The sequence below is a fragment of the Rhinolophus ferrumequinum genome, chromosome 7 (genome assembly GCF_004115265.2).
Source record: "Rhinolophus ferrumequinum isolate MPI-CBG mRhiFer1 chromosome 7, mRhiFer1_v1.p, whole genome shotgun sequence".
NCBI classification, from domain to species: Eukaryota; Metazoa; Chordata; class Mammalia; order Chiroptera; family Rhinolophidae; genus Rhinolophus; species Rhinolophus ferrumequinum.
This window is the reverse complement of record NC_046290.1, coordinates 10832521-10846126: the sequence shown is the minus strand read 5'-3', so window position 1 is coordinate 10846126 and position 13606 is coordinate 10832521. Positions and strand designations below refer to the sequence as shown.

General features: G+C 42.8%; 1 protein-coding gene across 1 annotated transcript in view; it reads left to right on the top strand.

Moving 5' to 3' along the window:
* Positions 1-1200: 1200 nt before the first annotated feature.
* The window catches only part of MARCHF11 (membrane associated ring-CH-type finger 11), a 95291-nt gene continuing 82885 nt past the window's right edge, over positions 1201-13606 (top strand). Inside the window, exons 1-2 of the mRNA XM_033110778.1 lie at positions 1201-1957; positions 3171-3326. Coding sequence (XP_032966669.1) covers positions 1286-1957; positions 3171-3326 — 828 coding nt within the window. The 5' untranslated portion in view covers positions 1201-1285. The remainder of the gene's footprint in view (positions 1958-3170; positions 3327-13606) is intronic.

Below are 13606 nucleotides of genomic sequence, written 5' to 3'. Positions count from 1 at the left end.
TCAGTGTTTGAGCTAGAAAATCTGGAGTCAGTGAGCTCCAAAGTTCTTTGTTAATAGTCTTGTGACCTTGAACACGTTACTTTACCTATCTGATTCTGGGTTTTTAGCTATGAAATGCAGCCAGACATGACAGTCCAGTGTGAGTCTGTTGTGTCCTAGACGGTGAAGTGCTACACCGGTGAAAATCACTATTGATTTGGATAGACACGTTGCAGTGTATCAACGCAATGCTTTGTGATTTTACACTGTGCTAATTTGGAATCCAGTGCGTGTGCACGGTCTTCTGTCTAGTTCCCTGACAGTGAGGTAGTTTATTTTCAGAAAAGGACTGCGGGGACTGTTGCCCTGGAAGATGAGTCCCAGACAGGTTTTGCGAAGTGGAGTTACAGAGAAACTGGCTCCGTGGTGTGTATAACTGAGATCCAAGGTTGTAGCCCCTTCTAAGGGAGAAGGAGAGGTGTCACTTGAGTCCTTTATACAGCAGGGATGAAAGTGACCACCCGCCACAGAACGTGGCACCAGGTTTCCCTAGGAGGAACCACTCCAGGAAATGATCCAAGGTGTTTACAAATAAATCGGGATACTCACTGTAGGAGAGAGGGGGGCGAGTAGGATAGAGGGAGGACATAGGTTCCAGAGACTTCTGTTTTAGCGCTCTGGTGGCTCAGTGAGGGTGCTCTCGAGGGCGAGGGGTAGGAGCAATCGCTGGGCGGCGGCGGTTACCTTCCCCAGGATCCGCGCGCCCTTTCCCGCGCCCCCGCTCTACCCGCTCCGGCGCGAACAGGGCACCAGCCTCACGCGCCCGCACTCCCACGAGGGTCTCGGGTTCACCCATCTCCGCCCCACCCCGCGCAGCGCCGCCTGACACCACTTGCCCACCCAGTAACGGTTCCTGGACCCGCAGCCTACGACCCCTCCCCCTGCCCGCTCACGGGAGCCGCAGTGCCGCGCGGTTTGCAGAGGGGTAATCCGCCCCGGAACCGACGTGAGACGCCCCGGGGCGGGGTCCGAGGAGGCGGTTGGGGGATCCCCCCGCCTCCGAATTCTGGCCGGTGTTCTTCGCACCTCGCGCGAGGTTCGCACCCGCACCCCCCACACCTCCCCTCCCCCAGAACACCCCCTCCGCCCTGCCGCTCCCTCCTCCCCCCCACCGCGCCGCTCTCACGCGCAGCCGAATTCCGCGCCGCCTCCGTCAGAGCCGAGCCGGCGACTCCGCGGAGCAGCAGCCTTTTCCGCCGCCGCCGCCGGGCCCTCCGCGTCCCCTCCCCGTCCCGCCCCCCAGCCCATGGAGCCCCAGTGCTTCCCCCACCCTTTCCCTCCCTCTCTCCCTCCCTCCCTCCCTCCTCCCACCCCCGCCGTTCTCCCTTCCGCGGCAGCCCCAGCCCTGCCGGACTGGCAGGAGGGCGGCGGTGGCACCACTATGAGCTTTGAGGGCGGCCACAGCGGCAGCCGGCGCCGCGGGGCGGAGAGCCGGGACGCCGAGCCGCCCCCGTCGCCTCCCCCTCCGCCGCTGCCGCCGCCGCCGGGAGAGCCGACCTCGGTCCCCGCGACCCCGAGCTACCTGCCGCCGCCGCCCGCGTCCCCCGAGCGCCCCGCGGGGCCAGACGAGCTGCCGGTGGTCCCGCGGCGCAGGGGCGCGGACGAGCTGCCGCCGCCGCCCCTGCCGCCCCTGCCGCCCGCCGGCCAGGAGTTATCGGCTGCTGGTGACTCCCGAGAAGGTCCCAGGCGCCTTCCGGAGGCGGCGGTCGCCGAGGCAGCGGCTGGGAAGGGCGGCCCCGGGGTGCCTGAGGCCGGCGCGGGCGGGGAGGGCGAGCGGCGGGGCGCCGGCGACCAGCCCGAGACGCGCTCGGTGTGCAGCAGCCGCAGTAGCAGCAGCAGCGGCGGCGACCAGCGCTCGGGGCACCAGCACCAGCACCACCAGCCCATCTGCAAGATCTGCTTCCAGGGCGCTGAGCAGGTACGGCCCGCAGGACGCTGGGCAGCTGGCGGTGGGCGCGGGTCCGAGACCTTCGGTTCGCGCGCGGCGGCCGACCTTTCAGCACCACGGACAGCGCGCGCCGCCTGCTTGCACCACTGTGTGGCTAGTCTGGTCCCGCCAAGTGAAAGGCGTCTGTCTGGTCTATGTTCGCCTTTCCCTTTCTGTGAAGGCAGATGAAAATGTCCCGCTGGCGAATACAGGCTTTAATTTGATCTGCACTTTTCCCCCTCTGTGGTGTTGCAGCTACACATTCCTCAGGTGCTTTAATTCTAATGCCACATATAGAAATAGTATCTCTTTTATTTACTAAATGGATTTTGGTTTATACATAGAAACAGACCTATATCCTTTTTCTACACATGTAACCTGAGGCAGATCATGTTAGAATACAAACTGGGGTGAGTCATGTCAAAACCAAAAGGGCAACATCTTCCCGTATTGCAAATTTGATCACTTGATCTCAGTGATGTGAAATGCGTGTTACAGTTTTATAAGAGAAATAGGAATGTACTTTGGCCTTGTGAAAGAAAGGTTGTTTAGGCAACTGTGTGCTTTATATTTTGTAGAAACACAATTCTAAAATGTGAATTCCATTAGAGCTGCATACAAACTTATATGCGAGTAGTCACGGAGACAGCAGGATATGTCTCTCTATAAAATGTGTGGTCTGAGAAAACATTAGGTTTAATATTTTTAAAAGTAAGGAAATTGCGTAAGAATATGCAGGCTTTCAAGAATGTAGTGCCCTCAGTCAATATTTATGATCCTACATTTAGAAAAAAATAAAAGCGTAATGCTATTGCAGGCTACTTTCTGGGATGCCATGCGTTTCTTCTTTAGCAATGATTAAGAATAACTGCAGAGGAAATGCATCTGACCATCCACTTAAAAGTTATTAAAGAGATTTAATAGTACAGCTTTCCCCCAAGGGTATTGGGAGCTATATCTTGAAGACATTTTGTATGTTGGTAGAACACATATGTCATAACTCTAAGCAATGTCTTTGAAATAGTTTTAAAACTTTAGTTTCATTCCCATCAGAGGTATACAAATTTAATTTCATTTTCTAGACTAGATTTTGATACTTGTATCCTTCTGGAAAATGGCTTTGAAAGAAAAGAAAGCAAGTGTGTTAGATTTTTAAAATAGAAACACAAACATAAATATTCATACTGAGCTGTTTTCTTTTCAGGGGGAGCTGTTGAACCCCTGCCGATGTGATGGGTCAGTTCGGTATACACATCAACTCTGCCTGCTAAAGTGGATCAGTGAGAGGGGTTCCTGGACCTGCGAACTCTGCTGTTACAGATACCATGTCATAGCCATTAAGATGAAACAACCTTGCCAGGTAAACATTTGTGATTTTTTTTTCCCCTGAAATAATTTTACTAAACATAAGTGCACTTGAGTTTAGATATTACTAGGGATATTTACATATGGTACTTGAAAATATTTCATGCAAATTACGGTAAAACCAAGATTTAGAATTTGTAAAGATGTGCTTTGAAAAATCTGTGACATTTTTATCTGAGAAACTCAAAAGACATTTATTCAAATGGTTTCCTGTATTAATTTGTTTGCTGGTGAAATTACACCCATCTTGTTTCTAAAAGGGCAAGTTGGTAAAATGTCTTATACTCCAGTTAAATCAACTTTATTAATTAGAAATGTTACACGATTTATTTTAGTAATATTTTATTAATTTAAGCTTTGAAACATTGGATGGGCTCTATTTATGGAAAAACAGATGCAAGTAAAGCAAAACTTTACTAGGATGGAAACTTTGTTTGAACCTATTATTCAAAGAACAATTATGATAATCTAGTTCTCATCTGAACACTGTTTTCATTTAATCAGGCTTTCTTTTTCATAGGAGGATTTTTCAGTTAAATTTTGATTTCTTTCATTCTTTGCTATGGTCAGCTATGTAGTGGATGCAGAAGTATTCCTAACAATTACTCTCAATAATACTACTGAAATTATATGTATTCTTAAACTTATTGTGTATAATCAGAATACCCATAAACCTGCAAATGCCCTTGGAAAAATAAGCTGTTGGTTTTTTTGTCATGGTGGAACTAATTCAGTTCTTTGAAAAGATTAGTGTAATGTGAAATACTAAATACTAAGGAAGACATATTAAACTAAGGCAGAATAATGTGTAATTGACAAGATCTGGTAGTGACATGGGGCTGAAGTTAAGCAGACATAAAAGAGTAGGGATCAAAGCAGACAAAGGAGGTAATGGAAGGAAAAGGAAGAGGGAATTGAAAAGTTGGGAGGCAAGAAAGTCATAAAATCTAGTGTTCCCTGTTTCTATTTAAATTACCAAAGTTTGTTTGCATTGAGCAGTATAAAATAGGTGAAATTATGTTTGCAGAAGGAACCTGGAAACTGAATTGCTACTATATCAATAATTTAAATTTTGTAGTTTTTAATTTGTACATCCTTCACATAATTTGCAATTAATTTGCATCTTTGATAGCCACCACTTAAGGCATGATTAACAGGCATGAAATGAAACTATGAATTTTCTCAAGCTGACCTAAGGCTTATAAATAATTTGGAAAGAATAATAACACTGTGAATGAGTGATGTTATCACGCTGAAGACAGGCATAAACCTGACATACTTTCCCAGAACCTCTAATTGATTGAGCTACTTGGTTATCAATTTATGGATCCATCATATTGTCTTGAAAAACAGATGGAACCATGTCCAAAGACCAGGATATGAGTAGTGCAGTTGAATCTGCAATAACTTTATGAATAGAAATACATGGCGATGACAAATGGAGAGCTTTGAGGCTCCAGTGAAAAATCCCATGAGAAGTGCTATGGTCACATGTTCAAGAGCTGAAAGAGAATGCTAAGTATTTCAAAAGCTTTAACTCATGAACACTATATATTAATTCATTTGGGATGATTACTTTTGAAGCAAAATAGATGCAGATCCTTGATGTAATTTTAAAATAGAGAAGAGATAAAGGGCTTGGAAAAATATAATTTACTATTTCTAATCCTATCACAAAATGAATGATTACCACTATGTTTTGCTTTGTTAAAAAAAAAGTAATAATTATTTTAACAATAGCTATTTCCCAAAGTGTATATATATATATATATATATATGTATATACTTTATAAAAGTATAAATATATATATTATGGCCAAAAAGTCAAAACAACCAACAACCATAAATTAACCCAGTATTAATAATACATTTAAGATTACTCCTTATGACGTATGCAAATACCACCATGATCTGTAACCTGATCTATTTATTGCAATGAACTAGAAAATAATATTTAGAAACAAAGTTGGGCCGGCCTGGTGGCTCAGGTGGTTGGAGCGCCGTGCTCCTAACACCCAGGTTGCCTGTTCTATTGGGCCAGTGAGCTGCGCCCTCTACAGCTAAGATTGTGAACAACGGCTCTCCCTGGAGCAGGGCTGCCCTGAGCTGCGGTGAGCTGCGGTGGGCTACTGTGAGCGGCCGGCGACCATTGTGAGCGGCCGGCAGCTGGCGACAGCTGCCCTGAGCTGCCGTGAGCAGCTGACTGAGGACTGGTGACCGACTGCCTCAGTCGGGGGGAGCATAAGGCTCATAACACCAGCATGGGCCCAGGGAGCTGCGTCCTACACAACTAGACAGAAACAGCTTGAACCAGAGGGCCGGGGGGAGGGGAGGAGGCAGAAGAAGGGGAGGGGTAAAAAAGAAAAAGAAAGTTGATAGGAGTGTGATGATAGCCCAGATCATGCCAGAGAAAATCACTTACCAGGACTACGTTATATGTACATAAAGCTCAGCTTTCGTTGTGTGTGTTTTCTTTATTTTTTATTGTTTATTTCCCCCCCACATATATATTTTTATTGAATTAAATTTATTGGGGTGACATTAGTTAATCCATTATATAAGTTTCAAGCTCAGTACTTTCAATGAACAGAAATCAGTTATAAAGTTTCCGAAGTGTGGATTCTTATACCTAGGAGTAGTTTATTGTGGGATAAAGTTTGACTAATTGCCTGACGTTTCTGTTATAGATAACCCATAAACTGAGCTAGTTCTGATATTTGGTTTTCTCCCTTGCTGGTTTGAGGCCAGCTGGATTTAGCATTTATCACATGCATGCGTTATGGCATAGCAGAGATCCATTTCCTCATGGAGCAGGATCAACTCGGAAGCATATTATGGCCTCTCCTTCACTTGCCATATCCCTCTGTCTCAAGTATAGAGCCTTCCCATAGCGTTTAGCAGGTGGTTTCTTGGATGTAAAACAGAATAGAGAATAAATAATAACATTAAGAGAGAATATTTACTGAAGATTTACTCTGTGTCGGACACTGTTCTGATACTGATATTTAATCTTCATAACAAGCCTATGAGGTAGGGGATATTATCTCTGTTTTACACAAAGGGAAACTGAGGCACAGGAAAGTTAAGTAACTTCTGCTGGGTACATATCTAGTAAAAGGCAAAGCCAGGACTCAACTTAGTCTGGCTCTGAGATCCATGGTCTTAGCCACAGTGCCCCATATTGGCAAGTGTTCTTATCAGCTCCATCATAGCTGCCCTGACATTTCTAGGTCAAGGAGGAACTGATTTCAGCCTGGTCTGTAAGATGGTCTAAAAAGGCTTTGACTATCTTTCGCTGCAAAACAAACCATCTCAAATATGTAGTGGTTTAAACAATTATCATTTATTATCTCTTAAGGGCCTGGGTTGACTGAGGTTGACCGGGCGATTCCTCCCACGTGTGACATCATATAGTCTGAAGCTGTAATCATCCAGAGGTTTGACTGGATTAAATCATCCAACGTGGCTTACTCGTTTTACTTGTTCTTTGCTGGCTGTTGGCTGGAAGCTCAGTTGGGGCTCTCAGCTGGTGCCTCAGTTCTCTTTCTAGTGACTTGGACATCTCACAATATGATGGTTTCATTCCAAGAAAGCGGAAGTTACATACGGATCTCTTTAAGGCCCAACCTTGGAAATGACATTTTCAGGTCTGTTGCATTTGGTCCTCACCAAGTCCAAATTGGTCGGCAGACCTTTCCCATAATTTTTCTCCCAGGGCTCAGCAATCAAGAAGGTTAAAAAAATGTATGGGAGGTCGGCTCCATCAGAGGTGCTTGATGCATATCCTCAAGTACTTTTAGAAGTGATTATCACTGTGATGTGCCTCCTGGTGCTCAGCGGGACACGGGGACAGAGACGGGAAAGGGCCAGTTAGCCAGGAAGCAAGTGTGTGTGTCTGAGGGAAATACGTGCAATGAGTCTCAAAACCTTAGTTTTACTTGTTTTCCTCATTGTGATTAGAAATGTTTGAAAGTTTGGGTCTAAACCTCCCCGTTTCGTTGTGATGCTCAACACCATGAGCCAGTAGAAAACTGATGTATCCTCCCTAACGTAGTTAAACCCTGATTGCTGTATCGTTAGCACTAGGAGTTAATTAAGACATTCGAAGTCATTTACATGCATTTTCCTCCTACCTACTTCTGGAATCTATTTTATTGATGAACGTATTCAAGATGATGCCTTAATGATATTTTAAGGGTAAAAGCCAATTCTGTTTTGAATCTCGTAGTATAGTATAAAACTTGTGAAAAGTAAGAACATGTACAATCAAACTTATTTTGAAGTGTTGGTGACATTATAAACTAATTAAGCTGTATTCAGGTTTGTGAATACTTTCAATATTTTGTGGAGAAATATGGATGCTTGAAGAGATAACATTTACTAGGTAAAGTATTGTACTGGAAACTTCAAACTTGCTGTAAGAGACGGACTACTCTGCCTAAACATGGAAAAATATAATGTAAGTGGAGGGCAAGAGCTGTATTACCCTGGACAAGTTACTTAACTCTTTGTGCCTCAGGTAACTAATCTTTAAAAGATAATAATAGCACCTATTTTATACATTGTTTTGAGGATTAAATATGTACATATATGTAAAGAGCTTAGAATAGTACCTGGCACATAGTAGGTGCCATTTAAATGTTGGCTCTGATTATTATTACATATTCAAACGAATGGGGACCTTTAGTTGCTTAACGCAACAGTGCTCACCAGTCCCTATTGTTTTCTTTAGTCTCTTGTGACCCAAGTAAAGTTAATGATGACTCTTTTCATACCATTCTTTATCCCTGGATTTTTACTCCCTTTTTCTGGGAGATCCCCATCTCAGTTTCTGACCAAATTTGGTACCATAAATAATGAATGAGTCAGCATTTTAAAAGTCAGGTGTAATGAAAGTAGTGATCTCAGAACGTTACTCTCCAGATGCTCCTCCCCGTGGGTTGGAGATCACAATTGGAGTTATGAGATGCTTTTGTAGGTGGCCACATACGAGGCAGTGCTCTTCAGCTTCCTCAGGTTGCCATTGTTTGCTTGGCCTTTGTTTGGCAGGAGGTGGGGAAGCCCCAGAGATCCATGGGGGCAAACACAAAGGGGCAGAGGCAGGTGGCCAAACATTGCTCATGAGCAGTGGCGTCCATCACCTTTCTCTCCTCCTTCATTACTCAGAGCACCAGACGAAAGGACTGGAAAGGGACTTGTCTGGGATGGGATTGAGACTTGCATGTAGGCCATATACGCTTTACAGATATTAGGCCCTTGGCCAGTTTTACAGCCTGTAACATTTTTATTAGGCTTCTTACTGCTTTTTCCTTTCAACACTTAGAATGTGCTGTCAGCAGCAGGTGCTCTCATAGCAGTAAGAATGACTGGAGAGTCTCTTAGGAAGGAGAATGGTTTGAGAGTATTTTTATTTTTATCCATATTCTTAAACCCTTGGGTTTCATCATGACAGTTTTGAATTAGAGGGGAAGTTGGCACGAGGTAGGTTCATCTTGGCAAATGTTCTAAGGTGTATTTGTAAAGTCTTTATAGAACTTTAATTAACTTCTTGAGCACTCTGTAGACATTATTTTCCTAAATGGGGCTCTGCCATGAAAGGGGTATTTTCACCTTCAGAAGTGATTAAGTCATTCTCATGATGGAACTGATGCACTAGGAGAAGCTGACAACTTATCATTGAAAATTGACTATGATTTGGAAATGTATTAAGAGAACATCAGAGCATGGATGTTATCAGCATTGCATGCTGTCATCTGAAATACTTGAAGGCATTTGCATTTCATGGATTAAAATGTCTACGTACATACAACCTGGTGACATGGTAAGCCACTCGTTTACTTTTTCTGTTGCTAACATTCTCTGTAGGTTTAATAGCAAATGACCAGCTGAAGGGAAGCTTTTCATTACCATGCCTGAATAGCTGAGAAACAATGTTAGAATGTAGTATTTAAATACATCTACTAGCATATTTTATAGGTAATTAAAAATGTCAAAATAAAGAACACATACAAGGCAGTTTGCTCGCCTTTGAAATTATTTTTGTTTCATTTGCTTACTAATTCTCAAAACCCATGAATCTTCATTTTACTCACTAGAACAGATGAATGACTCTCTACTGAATAAAATATGTAAATTATACTCTACTACTCATAGCCATCTGATCTTATTTACTGTATGGGCCACGTGATTTTACAATTTATCTCAAAGTCACATGGTTCTGAGAAGGTTGTAAAAAGAGATGGAGGCCATTTAGGGAATTGTGTGCTGGTGTTTGCTTTTACCCTTTCTGGAAAGAGGACTGGGGGCAAAGTTCCATGGATGATACCCTCCAGTACTTTCTTCTCCACTTGTATCTGCTCTTCTACATTCTTCCAGCTCTTTTTAAGCGTACTTCCTTCTTGACACCTTTCTCTTTGCTCTTTTAAGTCTTCCCCACTCAGCTGCCTGTAGAAGAAAGAACCCCTGCCTGGGTGGATCTGGGCAGACCTATTGACCAAACAAATCAAGGGGGCAGACTGATTGACAGCCATTGAGTAGCGGAACCTTGTTATGGCTCCAAAATATCTTAACTTGATAACATTTTTCTTGTTATTTAAACTGGAGGTCAGCAAATCTTTTCTGCGGTTAGATAGTAAGTACTGTAGGCTTTGAGGGTCCCATCCTGACTACTGTTCCGGCAGGAAAGCAGTCAGAGACACTGCACAGATAAATGCGTATGGCTGTATTCCAGTAACACCTTACTGGTAGACCTGAAATTTGAATTTCACATAACCGTCACGTGTCAGGAAGTAGTAGTCTTCTGTTGATTCCCTCCTCCCCTAACCATTTAAAATTTAAAAACCCATCGCTGACACAAAAACAGGTGGTGAGCTGGATTTGGTGGTAGTTTACCAACCCCTGATTTAAAGAAATGGCATAGTAACATGGACTTAGGTGTTTTCTGACCTGAGAAGATTAAATGGGTGAAGTGTTTTAAAATTTTTATATGTTTCTTTATAATTTTGAGTGGAATCATCATAAACTTTTATCGTTTAGGAAATGGTATTGTAGCTCCATAACAAAATACTACTAGCTTCTTAATATTAAATATTAAAACCATTGTTTCTTCTAAACAGTTTCTTAGTTATATCAGACTGCAATCCTAAATTTCCAGGAGTAGTTTTAGTTAAGTCCAAAGCAGGATGCAGGGACATCTCAATAAGCCCTCGGTGTCTCTGGGACAGGCCACCGTCTCTCATCTTAGTGAGTTTTGGAATGCGCTTAGATCCATCCTGTAAACAGGTCCTCCCAGGCTCTCTGCTGCCCTTAAGGTGTGCTTTCCCCTTTCCAGTGTATCGCAGTGATATTGATTTAGTTTTCTTGGGGTTTCCGGGTTTGCCTTCTAGGAGGACAGGCATAGGAGTAGTGAGGGGGACAAATTTTAGAATAAATTATGTAACACAGATCAGTACAGCTTGAGACTCACTTTCGTGGTCACTTTGTAGGCATCCAACGAACATGTGTGGTATGAATGAATGAATGAATGAATGAATGAACGAACGAGTAGTTTAGTAAGGTAGACAGAATCATAGGGGTCATGGTCATATTTCTGCAGTGCGAAAACGACTTAAGGAAATCAAGCTGCATTCATTGCTCATACATTAGCCGTCTCTTGGCTGTCAATTTTCAACTTGCTCTTAAATTGATCTTCTAATAATCCTATTCTGATTCTGCCTGGGCCAATATATCCAATTCTTAGGCCATAGGAAAAAGCCTTAAGAGTGGGATCTATTTTTAAAAATCTAGAATAAAAAGTTTTCCAGTGAGAGATATCTACTCTTTTCAAAAACTAAAATGTCATGAAAAATGACTCTGCATGTGAAATTACCCATGTGTGACTCACTTGCTTTTTTGAGGTTGTCACTGGTTGAAGGATTTCATCTAGTGTTTGTTCGGAGAATTCAAATAATTTGTTGGACATTTTACTGTATGATCATAGGCATAGATGAGCTGCTAAGAATGTCTACTGGGTATAATGTTTTTTCTTTTTTTTGGTGTGAAATCTGCCACCTGGCTGAAAACAAGGTGACGTGGGTTTTTTTTTTGATGAGGGCTGTGTACCGTTGTAACATAACTTCAATAATGATTTTCCACTTGTGAATGCAATACTCAAGCACGGGGAGATGGAGCGAGAGAACAGACCATTTCCTCCTTGCTCCTTTCCTGCTTTGCCTGGTGTGTGGCTTTGCTGTGATGTGACTGATATTTGCTAAAGAGATTGCAACAAAGGAAACTCTGCTTCCTTCTATTTTCGGACCTTCTAAGAGTAGAATGGGATGACTCTGAGAGCAAAGCTGGAGTGCTTCCGACCCTTCTGAGCGGCAGGGAGTGGACTGATGAGGAGATAATCGTCTACAATTACAAGTAAATGGATGGCAGACAGTGAGGACTCAGCCAAGAAAAACTGCGTGTGGCTGGTGCTTTCTGTATCCTTGGATATTTGACAGTGTCTTCCCTGCGAGCACAACTCATCATTCAGCAGCTGTTCTGCGTGATTTAGCCAAATGAAGCCCCACATAAGTAGAGATGGACAAGAAGCAGTCGCATGGGAAGATGTGAAAAAACCTGGAAGCATTACTTTCTGGACAGAGTCAGAGAGAACTTACTGAGGAGACGTTTCTTATTCCATCCTTCCTTTAGGTGTGGTGCACTCTGCAAACTACCGTCTCACAACCTGATCTCGCCAGTTGTCATCTCTTTGAAACAGTTCATTTTGAGTGCTGACACCTGGGCAGTGTATCCCTATTGGAGTAATAGATTTCAATTCCTTAATATGCCTTTTAGTTTTGTTTCTCATTTTGGTATGCTAATTATGTGCAAGTGGTCAAGGCTTAATTTGGGCATGGGGGGGGCCCTCCTCATATGCATCTAACTCTTATTTCAGGAACCTCCTGGGCGCTCCTTTGTTATATATATGGATTTGCAGTTGTGCCATGACTCTGAGTTACAGAATAGTTCAAATAAACCAGGAACTATTTCAGGAAATTTACATGCCTTGGTTTGTTCAGCCTGTTAAAAAAAAAGTTGTTAAGAAGGATAACATCTCTCACAAATATCAGGGGATTTTACTTATATTCTTGTGGAAAAATACTAAAGAAGCCACAGGAAATGCTTTTGCTTTTTTCTCTACTCTTCACTCCCTCCCCTGTATTAACTTCTTTTCTATGTTACATTTGTAGAATTTTAATATAAATATGTATGTAAGTGGCCAATGCATAACTTAAAGGAAAAAAAATAAAGAAAATAAAAAGCTTATGGTAGAGTAGAAAAGAGCATAGGATTTGCCAGGCATATATTGAGCATTTAGTAAATATTTGTTTTATCCTCCTTTGTTCTCATTCTTCCTTTTCTTGATAACATCTCACCCTTACTGTTTTAGTGGGGGCAAGTAGATGGGAGGTTTCCAGGGGAACCCCCAGTCCTTTGGAGAAAGACACACTACATAGGAGTGACAGCCCTTGCCCACATTCTGTTCTCTAGGATCCAGCATGACCAAGCTCAAACCTGGAAGTTGGAAGAAAAACTTGAATGCAAAACCACCTTTCAGTCCCCTCCCAAACTGTCTTCCTTTATCTTTCATGGTAGACTCTCTGTCATAGTGCCATGGCTTCTATTAAAGTCATTTTCAGATCTAGATAAGACTTTTCAGCAGTTTGAGAAATAGTAAGACGTGGAAAAATGCTAAGCCAACAAGATTAGAACTAACTGTACCCAAATTTATTGTATAGCTTTGGGTGACGCATGGTTCTTAGACTCTGTGGGAAAGATACTGACATTGTTCAAACAGGGTGCTTGGTAGAACACGTAAGGATACGGGATGAGTCTCCTTACTTCCTGTCTGCCCCTTCACTCTGGTCTGCACCCTACTAAGACTGAAGGTAATATCTGTTACAGAAAAGAAAATATGACATCGAAGTATGTTACTTTCGTTTTGGACATGATTAAGCTCTCCTATAGTAAACTTTAGGGAAAAAAATACCAACCATTCCTTGAATTGCCTGTGGGGAAAATTTCAATGCCAAGTAATGAGGACTGCATGGAGATGATTAATAGAACAGGGCATAACGATAAATTAATGTGCTTATTTTTGGTCTAGAAGATGATTTTACTCATGTCAAGAGGTAGCCTCAAAATGTCTCATCTTTGTTTTTTCTACTATGAATTATATAATCAGTACTTTCTTACTGGTTTTTTTTTTTTAATTCATTCAACAAATTAACCACTATCCTGTAGCAG